The sequence below is a fragment of the Maniola jurtina genome, chromosome 27 (assembly GCF_905333055.1).
Source record: "Maniola jurtina chromosome 27, ilManJurt1.1, whole genome shotgun sequence".
Classification (NCBI taxonomy): domain Eukaryota; kingdom Metazoa; phylum Arthropoda; class Insecta; order Lepidoptera; family Nymphalidae; genus Maniola; species Maniola jurtina.
This window is the reverse complement of record NC_060055.1, coordinates 5,416,755-5,430,226: the sequence shown is the minus strand read 5'-3', so window position 1 is coordinate 5,430,226 and position 13,472 is coordinate 5,416,755. Positions and strand designations below refer to the sequence as shown.

The 13,472-nt window shown below is 35.7% G+C and overlaps 2 protein-coding genes across 3 annotated transcripts in view; one reads left to right on the top strand and one right to left on the bottom strand.

Annotated features, from left to right (window-relative positions):
• The window catches only part of LOC123879208 (serine proteinase stubble-like), a 51,677-nt gene extending 51,375 nt beyond the window's left edge, over positions 1-302 (top strand). For both annotated transcript variants that reach the window (XM_045926814.1, XM_045926815.1), the window contains one exon: positions 54-302. In XM_045926814.1, the coding sequence (XP_045782770.1) occupies positions 54-286 (233 nt within the window). In that variant the 3' untranslated portion in view covers positions 287-302. The remainder of the gene's footprint in view (positions 1-53) is intronic.
• A 2,191-nt stretch (positions 303-2,493) lies between these two features.
• Positions 2,494-12,838, bottom strand: LOC123879207 (angiotensin-converting enzyme-like). Its single transcript, XM_045926812.1, has 12 exons — positions 12,777-12,838; positions 9,905-10,113; positions 8,983-9,147; positions 8,239-8,624; positions 7,278-7,466; positions 6,604-6,710; positions 6,337-6,485; positions 5,659-5,767; positions 4,725-5,265; positions 4,071-4,215; positions 3,305-3,460; positions 2,494-2,953 (listed from the first exon to the last, which is right to left on the bottom strand). The coding sequence occupies exons 2-12, from the start codon at positions 10,057-10,059 to the stop codon at positions 2,791-2,793; spliced, it is 2,265 nt and encodes a 754-aa protein (XP_045782768.1). The 5' UTR covers positions 10,060-10,113; positions 12,777-12,838; the 3' UTR covers positions 2,494-2,790.
• Between the last annotated feature and the right edge of the window lie 634 nt (positions 12,839-13,472).

Below are 13,472 nucleotides of genomic sequence, written 5' to 3'. Positions count from 1 at the left end.
TCCTTTCTTTGTCTATGTTATTTTAAGCTAATCAATTTTTTTGTCTCTTCCAGGCATAAATGTAGTGATATACCCCGAGATGCTCTGCGCTGGGTACCGAGGCGGAGGCAAAGACAGCTGTCAAGGTGACAGCGGAGGACCTCTCATGCTGGAGCGTGCGGGGCGCTGGTACCTCATAGGAGTGGTGTCCGCCGGGTACTCCTGCGCAAGCCGAGGCCAACCGGGGATATATCATAGAGTGGCGCACACGGTGGATTGGATATCACACGCTACCACACTCTCGTAGCACTAAATTTCCCTAAACTTACCATATTGCTTGCTTTTCCCCTTAAACTACCACTTTAGTAGATTTACTTCCCTGGATCTACCATTTTGGTATTATTTTCTATTTTGGTGGAAATTTAAGAAACTTATTCCTATTCTAAACTTAAGTTTTTGTGAGAATTTTCCCCAATTTTATCCTTTTGACTAACATTTCAACAATCATTGTGGCAGGATTCATCCCAAAAATTTTCATTAGTAGAAATTTTCTCTCTTATCCCTACTTTAAATCTGTGTGAGTTTTAAAGTTTCATCCATAAGGCGAAGATTTTTGTTAGATATTCCCTTGGCAACAATTTCTAAGTTTTTCTTGTGTAATAACTCCATTAGTATTTGCCCCGTGTGAGTGTGATTTGATGTTATAGCACGCGGAACGCTGAAACTTTTCTCCCAGTCAAGATCTGCTGGGCATATCACAAAGAGTGGAGTACACGTTGGATTGCATATCAAAAAATTATATTATAAAGAATTTCCCTAAAACTTCCATTTTTGTAGATTTTTTTTCTGCACCTACCATTTTGGTAGAAATTTTTCTTCCAGAATGGTAGCGACAGATTCAATAAAATTTTAATTTTTAGATAAATAAGCTGAACAAATTACCATTAATTTAAACAATACGTTTCAACAAGTTGAGACACAAAAACTTCTCTCAACAAAAATGTTGCCATATAAAAAATATAATTACAATTTTTTGTTAGCAATGTGGCAACATAAATTTAATCGACAACATATCAAATAGGCTCAATTTCATATAGTTTTTTCATCCTTTTGTGCATAAAGTAATATCTATTGGTAGGAAAAATACTACCAGATAACATTTTCTAATATTTAACGTATTACTTTCATGCTCATCCATTACTTATTTATGTTATTGGTTAAAAATAATAATATTTTAGCGAAAAATGTGATAAAAACCTTAAATCGAATGCAATAGAAAATACTCGCTTTTTAACCCCCAACGCACGACTAAAAATGGATTGCAGTATTTAATCTATCTGTAATTTGTTGTTAAGAGGAGTCTCTCCGTCACTCGCTCCATACAAACGTAGTTCGTCTTTCAATGGAATACTAACCAATATTTTTATTATATTATATATATATATATATATATATATATATAATATAAAATATATATATAATATAAATATATATATATATATATATATATATATTATATATATATATATATATATAATATAAAATAATAAAAAAAAATAAAAAAAATAATAACCAATACTCAATAGAATTTTGTAGAAACGTTCCGGGAACTAATATCTACGCCTGTGGTTTTCCAGATTTCTGTTAAAATATTCGGTTTCAAAGTTACGCAGTCTTAAAAATTCACATACAAATCTTTGAGCCCCTGTAATTTTAAAACCACATATTTTTAGAAAAATCTAAAACACCACAGGCATAGATATTAGTTTCTAGAATATGTCTGCAAAATTTCATGGCCTTCGGTTGCTTAATATTCAAATGAAATTGGAACTACGTTTGTATGGAGCGAGTGACGGAGAGACCCCTCTTAAGTAAATCATTCCAATTGGCTTATATGGTTTGGAGTTACAACGCTAAGTTGGGGGTTATTAATTTTTTAATTTTATACTTGTTTAAAATAATAATAGCATTTTGTAAATAAACATTATTGTACATAGATGATATTATTACAAAAATACAGAAAGCCGTATTAGTTCATAAAATTGACAGTTTACCATAATTTTATTAAGTATATTAATAGTTGTGTAAATAAATAGTAGTTTGATTTATTGTTAGTAAATAAATGATAATTTAATTTAATTGCTTTAATAAATTATTCCACTTAGAGTGTACTGTGAAATATTGAAGTCAAAAAAATGAAAAATCTTATTTTTTAAAATTAACTTGTAAGGTTTTAAAACTAAAAAAAATCGTCTTCAAAGCACTATTTAATAATATTAAGTTAAATAAATGTATTTATTGTTAATTTAATCTTTGTTTTATTTGGTCCCAGCTCGATTTTAAATCTCTACGAAATAAAATATACTGAATGTCCATCTCCATATTGTACCATTTCTGTGCCAAATTTCATCAAGATTCGTTTTTCGGTAGAGTTATAAAACCATATAGGCGGACATACTTTCGTATTTATAATGAGTATAGATTTTTAATACGTATAATGAAACTGCATATAACTGAATTTCCAAAATTCTTAAGTTTTATTCTTTTGCCACAAAAATTCCATCTTAATTATAAAGATAACAATCCTTCGACTAATTTGTTCTCAATGTGATTTAATCTGTTGTATACGCTCCCTAAACTAAACTGATAAGGTCCAAATAATATAGATATCTATAGCTATCCCTTTCATAATGATCCCTGGGGAAAGGAATAGCATTATAAGATCTGTCTTAATACTGTAAGATTGTAATATGTACAACAGTTTGGCACATTGTTTTGCCCATAAATGACGTCGTATTTTTTAATCTGTCACTACCAGCCAATTGGAATGTCGTATTTTTCTACCAATCGCATCAGTAGTTTGTAGAGAGGGCGGTAGTATCGTTTCAGGGATACCGCGCTTATTTCCGTTTCTCCCGTTGTTTCTTGCAAGATTTGTTTCCAGTTTTGGGATGCACCTCTTGACATAATGTCCCTAAAAATAGAAAAATACAAAAAATATTTTCTTTTCCACTGAACAATGTAAGGGAAGAGTAAAGTTTGAAAAATTTCAGTCTGACCGATTCTAAACATGCATGACTTTTTAAAAGAAATTTTTCAATTACATTAAACACCTAGGTAATATGAAATGAATTTGAATTGAATTAAATTAATTAACTTCAGTAGTTTTATGTTTACAAGAATAGAAAATTTTTCTTTTTGGTAGGAAATTATGTTGGTCAAATACCTACTCTTTCCTAAGGAAGGCCTTTTTTTATTTGAACGATTTTTTTTAATATTAAGACTCAAGTTGGAAAAAAAATTGTAAGGAGAAAAGTTTTCTTACTTCAAAATCTTTCCAGCAGCCTTTGACCCGTATATGTCACATCTGTTAAGAGATATAGAATCGGGGAGAGGTTCTTTAACGTTTCTATGTCCGAATACGGCCGCTTTGCAGAGACTCTCAAATATTTGGTGCTGGAGGAAGCTGCTCAGGAAATATCTAGAATAAGTATAATAGTTCAAATTAAAATTCTGCTTAAATAAAAATCCTATGCAAAGGATTATTTAAATGATGAGAAAGCTTGGGAATGAGTTGCCAAACAGCTTTAAGAATAAGTGATTCTGCAAAGTGGTGATGATAAAAAAAAGAATACCCGGCTGAGTTTGTTGTGGGCTCTTCTCAGACTGGGGCACGTTTGGAACCCTCGTAGCTTTAGTTTTAAGTTAGGCTAATTAATTATCACCACTACATCATTGTTTGACAATCAGAAAGTCTACAATTGGACCTACCAGAGCCACATGGTCACACTAGTGACCTAGCTCTTTAAACGAGAAAAAAAAGTCCAATTTGAATAAATGGCTTTGACTTTGACTTTGAATACAGGCCTTTCCTTTGGGAAATGCCTGATTTTTGATGGTGCTTCCATAAACATACTGAGTCCACACACAGCCTTCATACAACCATACAGAGAATTCTTGAAACGAAAATTCAATTTTGGTCGTATCCCGGGACACAAATCTGGGGCTTTATGGTCCGCAATCGACAAAGCAAGCCGCTAAGACCAACTCTTAGGTAGATTAACTGTTTACTAGATCTACAAAATTCTTACCGTATATAAGGCGTATTGTCCGGCACATGAAACTTAGCCCCCACATCGAAGTATTCCTCCCCTCTATAAACAGGTGGGGCAATTCCTTGCAATTTTCGTGCCATCTCCCAAAATTCCTGATTCAACGATTCCTTGTCTAGACTACCTTCAAAATTTATTAAAATCATTGAAAACCCTATACTATTAAACACTAAAGATTGCCATATTCTATAGCTGATATACTAAGATAACTATAACACTAAACGATGTCATAATTATTTCAATTCTTTCAATCCTCCATCCCCCAAAGTCTTTTATCAGATCATCGTCAAATTCTTCAAATTAATTAATGAATCTACGTTACACCTTTTTGAGTAATAGGTACCTAAGAACTTTTAAAATGTATTAGAGAATCAAAACGGGACGTAGTATAGATTTTTGGGGTTATACTATACTCAACAAGTGCGAGTCAGACTCGCGCACGCACGGACGGACGGACGGACGGACCGACGGACATACAGACAGACAGACAGACAGACAACAAAGTGATCCTATAAGGGAACCCTGAAAATGGCATTGGAGAAATCATAGAAATGGCGGTAGATTGACTCTAAAAAATTGCACACACCACGGTCTAATACTGGGAAAAACCATAGACAAACTAAATATATATACCTTCAAAGTATCTCCACCTGTACTCATCCATGAGTAGCGAAAACGGTATTTGTGGTAATTTATTCAAAGCTTGCTTAAGCATTAATATGTCATCTGTCGTAATCAAATCTAGTATTTCATCTTTATAATCTTCTTTATCTCTATCATTCACTTTATATTCATTTACTTTAGAGGATTTTTGGTTATTCTCTTTTAACCTAAGATTGTTAAATAATTCTTCGTATTCTTCATTGTCCTTTAGATTGGATTTAACTTTAAATTCTTCATTGGCTTTATCATCATTCATGATTATGGCTTTAGGTTTTTCATAATTCTTATTAATATTGGCTCTAACCTTATGAATTTTTATTTCTTTATCATTTTTAGTATTGACTTTTGATTCTTCATTCTTTCTATTGGCATTGTCTTTACTGTCTACTATATCAACAGAAGTATACAGTTCAGAATCGTTAATAAGACGTAGCCTATGCAAATGCTGTGGTGTCATTACACCATACATTATTGTGTCACCAATGCTTTCATGCAGTGCTGTGTTTGCTTGCTATAAAACAAGTAGGAAGACTTTTAAAATGTTTTAGTGTTGTCTGGTGGGAGGCTTCGGCCGTGGCTAGTTACCACCCTACCGGTAAATCCGTACCACCAAGTGATTTATCGTTTCGGTACGATACTGTGTAGAAACCAAAGGGGTATGGGTTTTATAAAAACTACCACACCCCTTCAAGTTTAGCCCATTCGATTTTAGACTGCATCATCACTTAACATCACAAATGTGCTGTGATGCTTGTATCTGATTAAAACAAGGAAGTTAAATGCTAAACGACCCCTATTTTTAGATTAAAAACACAAAATGATTATGGAAAAGCTGCATCATATTATACACTCGTCAAACTTATAACACCCCTCTTTTTGGGTCGGGTGTTAAAAAGCATCTTACCCGGAACAGCGCTGGTTGGTTTTCATATGCCATGTAGTATTGGATATGACCCATTTCGTGGTGAATGACATAGAAGTCTTCAAACGTCACACCTGAGCAATAAAGAAGCCTGAAACATATTAATTTAACATACAAGTCTCTGTGTCATGTATAAATGAAAAAAAAAATATATTAGCAGATACATATATTAGTAATGATTTTAATTTATATGAATTTTTAATCGTTTAGATCCAAAATCCCTTTATATCTCTTCTACACAAATAAAGACATGTCTTAACTCTTAACTGACTGACTGGTCTATCAATGTGCAGTCTAAATAGCTAGGGTTAGAAAATTGTTTTGACAACAGGTTCCTATTGGAGGCACTGAGGTGTTAAATAGGGGATGAAAATCCGTCATTTTTCAAGTTAAATTTCCCATGAAAATTGATATTTAGGCTTTTGGACAAAAATGAAAAGTATACATGTTTATTTGTTGCTTTCCAGGATTTACATCTCGCCACCTAATCTCTCACATTTTCATAAACTCCGCTATTGCAACTCTTGCCTACACAATAAAAAATTACCATAAAAAATACCTTTCTTGAAAAAGTTTAACTATTACGTATACAAATTATACTTAATTGTAATTTAAAATAAAGTTGGTAGGTTTTATAATCAGCAATATGGCAACACAAACCGGAAGTCGCCATCTTGAAACATGTCTGCCGCGGTGCCGTGACAGCGCGCCAAATCATGGTTTTCCCGTGACAGTACGGATTCCCGCCAAAACTTTTCCGTCATTGGCGGCAAACCGAGTGATATGTAGAAATCTTCTGCACGTTTTATCTAATAATATCAAATAGAATAAATGGATTAGATTGAAGGAAATTTAAGTACAGTACTACCACTTATAAAAGTGGTAGCACTATAATAAAAGACTATGGCCCTAATGTTAATAACATACCATGTCATGTACCGTCCATCCAGTTTCCTTTATCCTATCATCCAGATTGATGACCTTAGGTAGTATCATATCCGCTAAGGGCTCCCAATTTTGAGACCATAAATTACCTAGAATATAAAGAACCCTTCAAGTGCAGTGGCATGAGACCATTGATATAATATTTTAAAGGAAATAGCAAAAAGGACATCACAGACTACCTCGGACAAAGAATTAGTCTAGCCATTCAAAGGGGGAACGCTGCCAGTCTTCGGAACCTTGCCTAAAGGGACTCCTTTTAATAATATATTTTAGTTATTATATTAAATTATATTTTTTAAGTTTTTTTTAATTTTAGGTTCATTGTTTTAATAAATATATATTGTAGTAATAATATATTATATTATCTCATGTACTCCCGACCGATATTCGGCCACGGCGCAATTTCCATAGAGATTCGCCAACTGCGCGGGAGATATTATAGTGCACAAGTGTGTGCGCAAACACAGGTGCACTTCTATTCCCTCACTCTCATAATCCGATGGGACGGAAATCCGACGCGACCGGAGAGAGATCGATCCAAGCGCGTCGGCTCTACGTGCTCTTCGAGGCACGGGGATGACACACCGAAAACTTCCTAATTCCGGGCTAATAGGCGTTGAGAATTTTCTAAACATACATCATCTAAGATAATATACCTAATAAATGTGCAGGGATAGGTCCTCTCTCGTCCACAGCATCCCCGTACTCTCTCCTCAGATAAAACCTCACCATACCGTGTAGCAACGCGTACAGTGGTCTGACGCTTCTGTACAGTTGCTGACATTTTGCCCGTAGATTGGACAGCTCTAACTCTTCGCGCCAAGAGTCGCCCATGTCTCGGTACCCTGATGACCAATCAAATAAGTTAAAAATTCATTTAATTTAAAAAAAAAAACTTACAATAAAGCCTAATTTACACGAGATCTTTTAACTTCCGTCAAAAAGGTGTCCAAATAGAACGAATTGTATTCCCAAGTATCTGTTCACACGTAAAAAACCGTTGACGTGTGATCATAATATAATTGGGAATACATTTGTTCTATTTCATCTGTGGTGTAAATGAGGCCTTAGAGTCTATAACGAGAGCCGATCATATTATTAGTGATTATTTAGCGTTTCTAAAAATCTGCAATTCCTAGATACCTACTGTAGAAAATATCACTTTAGTTTCTTGTTTTTATAACCTCACCTGATTTTGATACTAGATTTATTTATATATTTATATTTACTCAAAAAAATTCTGCACGATTTATATTTGACTTGCAGGGTAATTCGCTAACTCAGTGTTGATCAGTAGTGTAAAATTGGGCTTACTGACTCACCATTGTTTAAATCTATACACTTTCAAATAGAGCAGCTGCATTGTACCCATTGCATGCAATGCAATAATCCATGCAGCATTGCATACCATGCAACGCAGTGGCTGCTCAATATGAAAGTGATCTTAGATTCAAACAGTGGTGAGTCAGTTAGCCCAATTTTACTCTGTGATTCTGAAATCTAAATGATAGCCAAAAGATAATAACTAGTTCCTAGTTATACATGACCTATTTTGTTTTCATTTTACCGCCATCTTTTACCCATCTAGTTTCAAGAGTCAACCTATGCGCCACATACCATTTCTTCTAGCCGCCTTATTTTCCAAATCCACCAACCTCCGGTACGGTGCTCTCATCTCTTTAACCTTTTCCCTCCAAACAGACCATACCCATTCCAAAACCTTAGGCTTCCTGGAAAATTCCATAATTTTCTCAAAATCTGCTTCTCCCTTCAAGCATAAAAATCCATTTTTCGTTCTACCGCCATTAATAGCCATTTTCGAGGCAAATCCAATAGAATTCTGTTCTGGATGTTCCGAATTCAAATACTCTGTGACAGTTGATATGTATTTCAAGATGGCCGTCTCTATAGCTGTCAAATTTGCTGTGTGTTCAGAACCGGGTATGCACACTTCAATGTTGGAATATATTAATTGTAACTCTTCATAGACGTTGCTCATTTCCCTAAAATAAATTGATCTAGGTTTTATTTATCTAAGGCCACGATTATATCTGTAAGTTTTACACGCGTAAGTAGCTTATGTAATTAAAAACAACAAAATTAAAAAAAAAATCAAAATCATTTATTCAAAATAGGTACTTAATTGTACACCTTTTGTTTGCCCGTTTTTTTAATTTGAAGGATGATATAGTGGTGATAATACAATTAATTACGTAAACTTCAAACTAAAGCTACGAGCGTTCCAAACGCGCCCAAGTCTGAGAAGAGCCCACAACAAACTCAGCCGGGTATTCCTATGGTAAAGACGTAAGACATAAGATAAGTAATATAAAACGTAAACTAAATTCTTTGAAAAATTACCTGGCTTCTTTATAATAATATTTCGGTCCTCTGCACAGCAGATACGCCTGTCTTTCCTGCGTAGAATTTAGTACAAGCCTGTCATGCATGGACGTCAAAGTTTTGCAGGTACTATGCTGCCATGATATCTTCTTTTGCTGGTATTTTGCTGCTCTTTCTGCCAACCTGTTAAAGACACTCTAACTAAACTTATATCAAAATCTAAAAAAAAATATTCTACTAAACTTTTACAAGCACTTTTGAATCGTCAAATGCATTTACCACTGGTTAGGAATGCCTTTCCTACCGAGAAGAGCCAGCAAGAAACTATACAATTTCGTACAATGTGTGCCTGTTGGGTGTACGCCTATCCTATTCTATCGTATTCTATCCTATTCTATCCCATTCTATCCCATTCTGTCCTATTCTGTCCTATTCTGTCCTATTCTGTCCAATTCTGTCTATTCTGTCCTATTCTGTCCTATTCTGTCCTATTCTGTCCTATCCTGTCCTATTCTGTCCTATCCTGTCCTATTCTGTCCTAAACTGTCCTATTCTGTACTATTCTGTCCTATTCCTATTCTATTCTATTGTATCCTATTCTATCCTATCCTATTCTATTCTAATCAACCTCAATAACCTCACTCACCGTAGAACCTCAATAGCTCAACGGTTGAGGAGCGGACTGAATTCCGAAAAGCCGGCGGTTCAAACCCTAACCGTTGCACTATTGTCGTACCTACTCCTATCACAAGATTTACGCTTAGTTGGAGGGGAAAGGGGAACATCAGTCATGATTTAGCATGGCTAATGTTCTATAAAAAAGAAATAAAAAAAAACTATTCTATTCTACTCTACTCTACCCTACCCTACTCTACCCTACCCTACCCTACCCGACTCTATTCTATTCTATTCTCTTATAAAAGTTTTTCGAAAAACAAACCCATCCTTGGCAGGTTCCACAGATGATTGCCAAGCTATGTCAGCAGCTATTGAGTTGAAAATCTTCACGTTTTCATTGATCTCCTCAAACAACTTGTAAATATTTTCGCAGGAGTGAGTTTTGAACAGTAATAGCCAAAGTAGTAGGATCGCCATTTTGAATTTTCCTTTTAATACATTTTCTAAGCTTCGGGTTTAGGATTACTTTATCTGAAAAAGAAATCTTACTAGTGTAATCTGTTTTACATAATCTCTAGATTGCAATGAAACTAAATGGCAGGTATATTATAGGTGTTTCTATCCCTTTCATAATGCTCCCTGCAGGAAGGGATAGCATTAGATTTATATCATCTTTATCAACCGAAAACGAATTTAAAGTTTTAAGTTGAATTTCGTCTGTGTTGGTGTTAGCTGGCGGGCGTGCTCTGCCTTTTTGCAGTGTTTTTTTTTGTTAAAACTGACTGGAAAGCGCTCTAAGGGGGTGCCGTGCGTGTGTCGGCGAGCGCCGGCACAGACGGGGTCCGTAATTGTATAGTTTAACTAACTTGTTACAAATAACTACAAACTTGACATTGGCTAATCTTTGTAAAGCCAGACCAAAGAGAAAAAAAAAATTGGTTGTCTGTAAAGTCGGTTTACTGACGATAGTTGAACGTGACAACAAAGGCTGATTATGCTTCTTTGTCACTCGTTCCGCGCTCTCGCTTGCACTTCAAGCCTTACATGGAACGCCTCAGAGCGAGGTAACGCCGCATGAGTCATGTTTTTTAGCCGGCTCTATCGAATTATAAGACGTTGTCACGTCAAAAGTTTTAAGTTAACGTAATTAATTATCACCACTACATCATTGTTTGACAATCAGAAAGTGTACAAATAGTGCCCAATTTGACTGAATGACTTTGACTTTGACTACAGGAAGGTTTCAACGTTGCGCTTTTCGGTGCAGTCGCCAACCTCAACGTCGGATTTACGAACTACGTGCCCTGCCCATTACCACAATCAGCTTCGCAACCCGTTAAGAACTATGTCGGTTACTCTGGTTCTCCTACAGATCTCCTCATCTCTCATTTGATCTCGTAGAGAAACTCCAAGCATAGCTCTCTCCATCGCTCGCTGAGTGACTCTAAGATTTCTTATGAGGCATTTTCCAATGGATCACACTAATATTATAAAGGAGAAAGTTTGTATGTGTGTGTGTGTGTGTATGTTTGTTACTCCCTCACGCGAAAACTACTGAACGGATTGAGCTGAAATTTAAATTGGAGATAGATTATACCCTGGATTAGCACATAGGCTACTTTTTATCCCGGAAAATCAAAGAGTTCCCACGGGAATTTTAAAAAACCTACATCCACGCGAACAAAGTCGCGGGTATCAGCTAGTACTCAATATTTCAATAGGTATTTCAATTTCTAACGTTTGTAACTCACTTTATTGAATATTTCTATTTTATTGGATCCGTTTCTGGTATGCCAATTGCCTAGCAGTGCTAACCTAGAGAGTGTTTCCACATTATCCGATCCGTTATACCGATATCGGATCGGACAATGTGGAAACGCACATTCCCAGCAGCAGTTTAGAATTTTATAATTTCTGGTTTAGTCTGGTGGGAGGCTTCGGCCGTGGCTAGTTGCCACCCTACCGGCAAGTACGATGCCTTGATGATGAATTTAGTTCAATGTACCTATTAGGCCAAATTGCCCAGCTTGCCGGAAATCGAGTTTGTTTACTTATAAAACTGTTCAGTGCGCTAGAGATGCCTAAGTATTTAGAATAAAAAGCGTTACTTTGCTTCGAGGCAATGTGTCTTGACCCTAAAAATCAATTTTAATCTACTAATTAAGTGTAATGTCAAACTGACAGCTTGAGTGCGTCCAATATGAAAGTGCCCCACAAATCTCACCACTCACCGCCACAAGTGCTGATAAGCTTGCGATAGCATTACCCATACTTACCTAATGAAGATTAATATTTTTTTTTTTTTAAATATTACCATTACCTCAAAAAAAATATTACCATCACTACCAATATTGTAAATGCGAAAATGCGTTTGTTTGCTTGTTTATTGGTTTGTCTTTCAATCATGTCGGTAATGGAACAACGGATTGACGTGATTTTTAACCCCCGACCCAAAAAGAGGGGTGTTATAAGTTTGACGTGTGTATCTGTGTATCTGTCTGTGGCATTGTAGCTCCTAAACTAATGAACCGTTTTTAATTTAGTTTGTTTTTGTTTGAAAGGCGGCTTGATCGAGAGTGTTCTTAGCTATAATCCAAGAAATTCAGTTCAGCCGTTTGAAAGTTATCAGCTCTTTTCTAGTTACCGTAACCTTCACTAGTCGCGGGTGTTATAAATTATTTTTAATTTATACTTGTTGTTAAAGTTATATTTAAAGACCAGGAGAGTACCTAACATAGGCTACTTTTTATCCCGGTAAATCAATGACTTCCCACGGGATTTTTAAAAACCTATATCAACGGGAACGAAATCGTTGGCATCAGCTAGTAAATCCACACTAATATTATAAATACGAAAGTGTGTCTGTCTGTCTGTCTGTTACCTTTTCACGGCCCAACAGTTTAACTAATTCTGACGAAATTTGGTATCAGGGTGAGCTTATATCCCGGGGACGGACAAAGGCTACTTTTATCCCGAAAAATCAAAGAGTTCCCACAGGATTCCTAAAAACCCATCCGCTTGACCGATTTGTATGAAATTTGGTACCGAGGTAGCTTGCGTCCCTGTAATTGACATAGGCATTTTATCCCGGAAAATCAAACAGTTCCCACGGGATCTTTTAAACCTAAATCCACGTGGACGAAGTCGCGGGCATCCTCTAGTTAATAAATAAACAGGTTCACAAATCGACTCACCGAAACACAAGAAACTAATAGACAGGATCAAAACTGACTGACGCTGCAGGGCGCCAAACGCGACTGAATATGAGATTGGACTTCGCTACCTTTATTTACATGCTCTAGGGCAGTATCCACCGAACGAAGCTAAGCTGTAACTATACTAATCTATACATATAATAAAATTGTAGAAAAGTGATGTCTGTACAATGGAAATATATAAAAAAAAGTAGCAGGGGTTGTTATTATATCGATGCCGAACCCGAAATTGTAATTAATTATTTTTTTGTCTGTTTGTCTGTTTGTCTGTGTGTTTGTGCACGCTAATATCAGAAACGGCTTATTCGATTTAGATACGGTTTTCACTAATATATTGTAGTAAGCTCCACTTAACATTTAGTGTTTATTTCATGTCAATCAATTCATAAATAAAAAAGTTATGTCAATTTAAAGAATCAGCGCGAACATTTTTAACGTACAGAGTATAATATGCTGCCCGAAAAGTCACTATTCCACGCGAACGAAGTCGCGGGCACAGCTAATACCATACTATACCGCCGTAATAACGCCATAGTAACACCATACGCATGGCTAAGGTTTGGAATACTCTTCAGCGATCTGTGTTTCCTACCAATTACAATCCGGGTATCTTTAAAACAAGAGTGATTTGGCATCTTCTCGGTAAACGCATCCCATCTTAAGCCACATTATCAC